This window comes from Ceratosolen solmsi, unplaced genomic scaffold (genome assembly GCF_000503995.2).
Source record: "Ceratosolen solmsi marchali unplaced genomic scaffold, CerSol_1.0 scaffold6, whole genome shotgun sequence".
Taxonomy (NCBI): domain Eukaryota; kingdom Metazoa; phylum Arthropoda; class Insecta; order Hymenoptera; family Agaonidae; genus Ceratosolen; species Ceratosolen solmsi.
In genome coordinates, this window is record NW_011948414.1 from 11710511 (window position 1) to 11718885 (window position 8375).

Sequence of the window (8375 nt, forward strand, 5' to 3'; positions counted from 1 at the left end):
ATATTGGCAAAACAGATTTTAACATTGATACATTAGATTATCATAATAAAACGATTGATCCCAATTTATTATATTGTGTCTGGCTGGGACGAATTGTCAAATATAATCATTGAATATAGTCAATCTCGTTTCTTGTTTGCAAATTGAATTCACAATAAATACACGCTTATTTAAATTTCTTTAATACAATTAATTAATAAAATATGTATGAATGATAAATAATTTTTGTATATTGTATTAGTATTTAGTTTTTGCTCCATTCGCTAAAGAAGACTTTGTTATGTAATAATATATTTTCATAGTTAATAAGTGTTAAATTTTTAATATATCTTATATTAAAGGATTAATATTTTTTGAGCAATAGATAAGGCACTGAAATTGTTTTTTTTGTAAACTCGTTTTTTTTTTGTAATATTATAATTATGTGATTTATTTTCTATTACTTTTATAATATATTTTATATAATATTTTCGTATGCCTCGCATGCTTATTTTTAGTAGTATACTCAAGTCCTAGATTTTAAGCTTACTTATGATTTAACTTTTATAATTTTGTTTACCATCTATTTATTTATTATTATAACAAATAATGATAAATATTTGTTATTAGTAATTTTATGTTATGAATAATAAAATGTATACTAGTAATGTTATAAGGCTATACATATTACTTTATATACAATACAATCGTTTATGGCATAGTTAATGGCGTTTTGTATCTGTAATAAAATAGCATTCAAACGTTACAGAGTAAACCCCAACCTTTTATTAATTATATTGCACAGTAAATAAATCTTGAATTTGTAAAGTTATTTATTGTTTATGTAATTTTTTGTTATATACTTTGTATGTTGCAGATTTACTTGACAATCCTGTTTAATCGTGGATAGTAGATTATATTGCGGTATTATTCGATACTAAAAATTTTACATATTCTTTTACTTAGTAATATTTAAAGCTGTTTTATATTTGTTCTGAAAATGCTCACGTTATTTCTCCTATGCAAATATATTTTATTAAAACCAATATGTTTTATGTAAAAACCTAATTTTATACGATAAGGATATATTGTATCCTTTTTAGTTTTTTTTTAATGTTTATAAAAATATTTTAATATTTTTTAAAATGAGTTTTATATTTGCCATGCATATATTATACGTTGTTAATTAATGGTATTTATATTTTAACTCTTATCAATCTTTTCACGTATTATACGAATTATTGGATTGTTCAATATTTCTTATCTTTACAAGAAATCATTAGACATGTTTTGTATATTTCATTAATAATCTTATGTTTCATTATAATTATATTTATTTTATAAGATGTATAGAATATTATTATTTTAAATTTGTACTCCACAATTTGTAACAGTAAATAACATTTTATGAAATACGAGTATTCTGTGAATTGTATTAATTTTATTAAGGTAAGCATTATATGATATAATATTTTGTTAATTGTTATTTCACATATATTTTTTGCTAAGAGTATTTCATTAATTCCGTATTTATTATATTTTTGTTTGACATAATTATTTTTTCAATTAATATCATGATACGTATTGTAAGTAATTTTATTGAAATTACCTTATACTTATTGTAGACAAGATATTGATTGAACAATGAATTGTTTAGAAATTTTTGAAAAAATGACAATATTACAGATATTTTATTGTAATTCATATTTATTTTTTGCTGAATTAACGAATATAGTTAGTTTTACACAATTTCTGTACATTTAGTTTTTCATATTCTTTTTCTATGTTTATTATTATAAATATTAAAAAGGTTTTATGTATGAATTTAAAACAGATTATATTTTATATTTTTTCAATTAAATATTTATTCAAAGTTTTGTCTTTGTTACGGTAGACAATGAGCCATATATTGTGTTTCAGAATCAAAGAATCTATTTATTTCTATATATCATTATTAACGAAAAAAATCCAAATTTCAGTATAGATGTTCATTAAAAATAATAGAGATTATTTAATAATTTCTTAATTCAATTAATATAAAGCCGATTATCTTTAAAAAGTATTTTATTATTAATAATGTTATTATTTATATACGAAATACATTTTATCATATATTTCTTTAAATTATATACTTTTTTCTTGTATTATGGTATATATTATGAAAAAACATTCAAACTCTGATAATATCCTAAATATATCTTATTATAATCGTAAATAAAAAACGATTTTTTTAAATAATTACTTTTATAGTTATTCCTACTTAAATACTTTTCAATTTATAGGCGATATACATGTGAAAGACTGTTTCCGTTATATTTACTAGTAACTTAAGAATAAATTTACTAAAAATTTGTATACTTAATATCAAATAAATTTTTTTGTATATTTACTTATTTTTTTATTCATAATTCTCTTTTCTATCTTTAATAATTATCTATGAAATTTTTTCTAATCATTACTACACATAATCCAGTCTTAAACTAGAATGGTTTTTAAAATTTATAATTAATTGCTTCTGACATTCATTTATTCACAAAATAGTATTACATTATATAAATTACATTATACTTATTGTATTAGTTAAAATGAAATTAATTATTGTGCATTTATATAAGATTGGATATCATTTTTTGTTTATCATAATTATTCGAATTTTATCATTTGATAAGCAACGTAGATGTAAATATTCAAATGAAATATTTAAATTAAGATGTAGATTATCGATTACATTGTATTCGATGCGATTGAACGAATGATTTTTATATAATTTTAATGATATATACATTTATATAGTTAATATAAATGCAATTCTTTATTGATTTTTCTATTATCTTTTCAAGTTGTAAATAATTATTAACTACCAAGCGACATAAACATTATAATTGATCTAATTAATAAGAACAATTTATTAACCATATTATTGTTTATCATACTCTCATAAAACTTTTATCTTTCACGTCAGCTTTTATCTTTCGAATAAAAGAGATCAGCATTCTTCGGAATTGTCACACAATATTAGGTCAACGCTTAATCTACTACGATTAATGATTACTGATTCGTGGTTACGTAGTTCAAATATATAAATTCTTTAGATTGTAGGTACGTGTTGTAAAAGTGCGTAGTGCGTAGAAATATGAAAGTACATCTAATAATTCTCCTATTTTTTAGTCTGTGCATTTGGACACAAGATGCAGCATATTTACCTTCTATTTATGGGTATGTCTTAAAATATAGTTACACTGATTTTTATATATTGAAAAATATTACAAAATTTCTTCTGAAAGTGTAATGACTTTTTATTGTTGTATATTATTATTGGCTAATAATTAATAAAATCAAGCAATTTTTTCTTAAAATTTATTTCTATTATACTTTCAAGAGCGATTTTGAATATATACTCTAATAAATTTGATATAGTATGAGTATTTATAACTTTGTAGAACGTGGATTATTTAATGATAATTTTACATAAAAAATTGTTCTATTATATTATTTTTAAAAAAAGAATCTATTATTTTTTAAATTTGTTTGGTTGGTTAAGCAAATCCTATTACAAATTATATAAAAATGCAGTATGTACTTTCATTTGTTTGCAATTTTTATAAATTAGAAAGAAAAATTTTATCAGCAAAAATAACCGCTATGCCTTCACAAAATAATATATAAAATAATAGTTTGAGTGATTATTTATTATTAAATTTACTATGAATATAAAATATCCATAAAATACATAATATTAATCAATTTATTAAAGCTGCCTAAAAAATATAAAATATTACTATATTATATTTATAATTAATTATAAATAATTAATTCGAATGTTTTTACTTTGAAATCAATTCATTATTTTAAACATTATTTATAATAAAACAGAAATTATAACGTGCCATAATTTTAATTTTCTAATTTTCTCTATTCCAACTATTTACGTGAATTAAATTATCATTTTCAATATGTATATATAAATTGAAAACATTTAAATGAGAAATATAAACGGTATTTAAAATTTTGAAAACATTATTACATGTACATTTTTTTACTTTTAATTTCAAAATTGTGAACTTCTAGGTTTAATTTTAGTACATCTTTTTTACTTATATAAATATAATAAGTTAATGCAATATAAATTATTTTACATTACATAAAATATGTTTTTATTTTAATTTTTACAAAAAATTTTATAAAATTATGTGTGTAATTGAAAAATAAGACTAATATTAACAACATTCCATTAATAATTGGATACCAAATGAATATTTTACTTCAATTAAAAAAATTTATTAGATTAGTTTATAAAATGTTTTAAAAAAATTATTTTAAATAAATAAAATTATTGTCAAATATTTCACACTATATATGGATTATTTATTTTGTAGTATGCAAGGTCTCAGAATATCGTGTGATACAGAATTGCAATTAAAGTATGTACGTAATTATGAAGGTAGTCTTGGTTTTGATTTTATTAAAATTCCTCGTGTACTACAAAAGCCCATTGAAGTATTGGTCGTAGCTGAAAAGCTACAATTGTTTAAAAATAATCTTATAGCAAATGGTATTAATTACGAAGTCTTTTTGGAAGATGTGGGTGCTCATATAGACAAACAATTTGCTCTGGAATATGATGAACGCATAGTAAACCCTAAAAACGAGATTTTGAAAACTTTTCCACTATATAATGAGGTAAACTAAATAAATATATATATAAAGGAGAAAGAAGAAAAAACTGCAAATTTATTATATTATATGTATTAAATACAGTAATTGAATAATTAAAAGGAAATAAGAATTAATCACCAAGTTTACATACTTGTGTTGAAATTTTAACATTTCTTTACATATTAAGAATTATGGAATCAAACATATTTTTAAATATAAAATCTAAACTCAAATCTTAGAATTATAAAGATTTGAAGAATAATAACAATGAATAGTTAACGAATTTATTATTAAATATATATTTATAAATATTATATATATATTATATATTTATAAATATTAAATATATATATTTATAAATATTTATTATTAAATATATATTAAAAATATATATTTGAACAAGGGTATATTCTAACTGGATATTATAAATTTTACCTTAAATAAAATTATATTTTACCATTGTGTATATGCTTAAATTCACCTTTGCGTTATACATTTATAGAACACTAAATATATTATTTATTACAAGCTATAAATAAGTTTTTTATATGCTTGTCTATCTTTTTTTATTGTGGTTTTTTTTATTCATTATACATTAAATTATTTGTCATATATCATATTTTATATCAATAATTGACATAAAATTTAGTTTACATCTGCATTTGTTTTTTTCTTTTTTGTTTGATACGTGAATACTATATTAAAAAAGAAGAAGAAGAAAAAAAATAATGAAAAAGAAAGAAAGTAGAAGAAAATTGAATTTTTAAGAAGTAATTTTTTATTTTATCCGAAAAGATATATGCTAAAAAATGCAAAATATTGGAGGGTTAAAAAGATTTAACTATTAAACATAAATCAATTCGTTTTTTTCAAATGTGTTTAGTTGGTTATATATATATATATATATATATATATATATATATATATAGCAAATACCCTAGACTTTTTTTATAATTATGTTTATTATTTGTCAATGACTTATATGTTTTTTAATTATATTTTACGTATTATCGTAAAATTGAAAGTTTTCGATAGAATTGTAATCAATTTTGAATACGAATTCCAAGTCTGTAAGCTTGTGATCACTTGCAAATCTTGACAATACCTATTTAATTATTAAAAAATTGTAGTTTTAAATGAATTATGATTACTAAATAAATGATATTTTTATATATTTTTCATGCATGTAAAAGATTATTTTATAATTTGTATTATTTGTATTGAAATTTGTGTAATACTAAAAATTTTCTGTATTTTCTGTAAATATATTGCTTACACGAATTTTAACATTATCGGCAAATTCTGAAAAATGTAGTTACATAATTTTATTACAGGCATATCTGTACTTATACCTATAAGAAAATTATCCTTATTAAATGATTTTTGTTACAATACAATTATATTTTCAGATTACATTATACCTTGAAAGCCTTCAAAATTCTCACAGTGATATTTTACAGACATTCACTATCGGCAAAAGTTTTGAAAATAGAGATATTATAGGTGTAAAAATTTCAAGCGGTGGTTCTGGAAAACCTGCATTATTCATTGATGCCGGTATACATGCTCGTGAGTGGATTGCCCCAACTACTGCTATATATGCAATAAAACAGCTTGCAGAAAATGCAAGTAACAGCTATATTTTTGATAATATTGATATCTACATTGTTCCGTGTCTTAATCCTGATGGCTATGAATTTACGCACAGGAACTCTGCGGTACGTACAATTTGATTTAAGTCTGAGAATATTAGTATATTACATACGTTATGTAAACTTAGAATGTTGTATTAACTGATTTGATTTTATAAAAATACTATTAAATTCTATAATATTATTTTAATAATTAAATGTTAATTTTTCAATAATTAGAATTTTTTATTTTATTATTAAATTTGAAGAAATTTAGTATAATTCAAAATTCTGTTAAGTAATTAGAAATTATTAGTGCACTGTTTTTATAATTTGCAATTATTTTTTTCTAATACAATTCATTATTACATACGAATTATAATAATATTATATTTATTTATTCAATTATTTAGAACCGAATGTGGAGAAAAACACGATCTACTAAAAAATTCTCTCCATGTGTTGGAGTTGACGCAAACCGAAATTTTGATTTCGAATGGATGAGTAAGTTTTAATCTTATTTTAAAATAAAATGTACATGAAATACATACATACGCATAGTCATATATAAAGTAATTTTTAAATAGATATAATTAAAGAAAGAGATGTAAATTTATAATTCGCTTTTGTAAAAATTTAAGCGTAGCATTTTATTTTAGCTGTTGGTGCATCTTCTAATCCATGCAGTGAAACATATGCCGGTGTTACAGCATTTTCCGAACCGGAAACTTCTGCCTTGAGAGATTTTCTTTTATCAAAGAACAATACAATCAAAGTTTATATTACATTCCACTCATATGGCAATGTACGTAAATTAAAAATATATTATTATAGGATTCATAGAATAACTTTTGATCAAGATACTTCTTGAATTTTTGGAATCAAATATAAATGTAGAAGAATAAATTATTCTGAGTTTGTAATAAAAATTGGAGTATTGTAATTTTACTTACATTCATTGACAATGATACTTCAATAAAATTACGTGTATATTATATGAAAAATAATAATTGTATATACATAAAATATTTCAAAATTTCAGTTTCTACTACATCCATGGGGTTACACTGAAGAATTACCAACAAACGAACCAACACTTGTGAGAATTTAAAATTTTAAATTGATTTATAATATATATAAATACTAAGTTCAAAACATTCATGAGCTTTAATTCTACCTCTTTGTAGAGATGTGTTGCTGACAAAGCAGAGAATAAACTTTCTCAAAAGCGTGGAACACATTATGAGATTGGTAGTTCTACTAATGTTTTGTGTAAGAGTCATAAAATTTACTATTAAAATAAATTATAATAACGAATTGCAAAATATATTTTAAATACACAATTTATAAAGCAATTTATATAATTAATAGACATTAATTAGAATTTATTATATTAAATTTTTAAAAGAAATTATTTTTAATATGTCTTTCTATATAATTGTAAAATATTAAACAAATATTATCTTAATTTTTTTAATTTCACCTCGTTGTCCTGTTAAATTATTAAAGAGTATCTTATTCATATTTGAAAAATATCTATATATACATATATATATATATATATATATATATATATATATATATATATATTGATGCATAATATACATATCTAGTTTCTACATAAGTAAAATTTTTAAAGTTGAATATTGCTTTTCTTAATTAATAAATTATATACATTTAAAAGCTTAAAAAGGTTTTACGTGTATAAATTTTATTTATTATTGTTTCGATACGTAATATTTTTAAATTTTCTATTTAATAACTATTATATTATTTTATTATTAATTAATATATCTAATTATAGATGCAGCTGCAGGCGGTAGTGATGATTGGGCAATGGGTGTTGCTGGTATTGAGTTGGCTTACACCATGGAATTACCTAGTCAAAGGTACGGATTTGCTGCACCACGCAGTGAGATCATTCCTGTTGGTCAAGAAACTTTTGAAGCTATTAAAATTTTCGCAAAATATGTGGAGGGCGTAAAATGTCAAGATCTTTAAATTTCATAAAGCTGTAATATACGATTGGAATAGTTTGTATATTCCTCTACTTTTTATTTTTATGACACAGTATAAAAAAAAAATGAAAATATAAATAAAAACCTTGTA

The 8375-nt window shown here is 20.9% G+C and overlaps 1 protein-coding gene across 1 annotated transcript; it reads left to right on the forward strand.

Annotated features, from left to right (window-relative positions):
* Positions 1 to 3105: 3105 nt before the first annotated feature.
* Positions 3106 to 8375, forward strand: LOC105368087 (carboxypeptidase B-like). The gene is made up of 8 exons (XM_011506993.1): positions 3106 to 3195; positions 4356 to 4659; positions 6045 to 6353; positions 6680 to 6770; positions 6926 to 7071; positions 7309 to 7365; positions 7454 to 7538; positions 8071 to 8375. Exons 1-8 carry the CDS (start codon positions 3113 to 3115, stop codon positions 8265 to 8267), a joined length of 1272 nt encoding a protein of 423 aa, XP_011505295.1. The 5' UTR covers positions 3106 to 3112; the 3' UTR covers positions 8268 to 8375.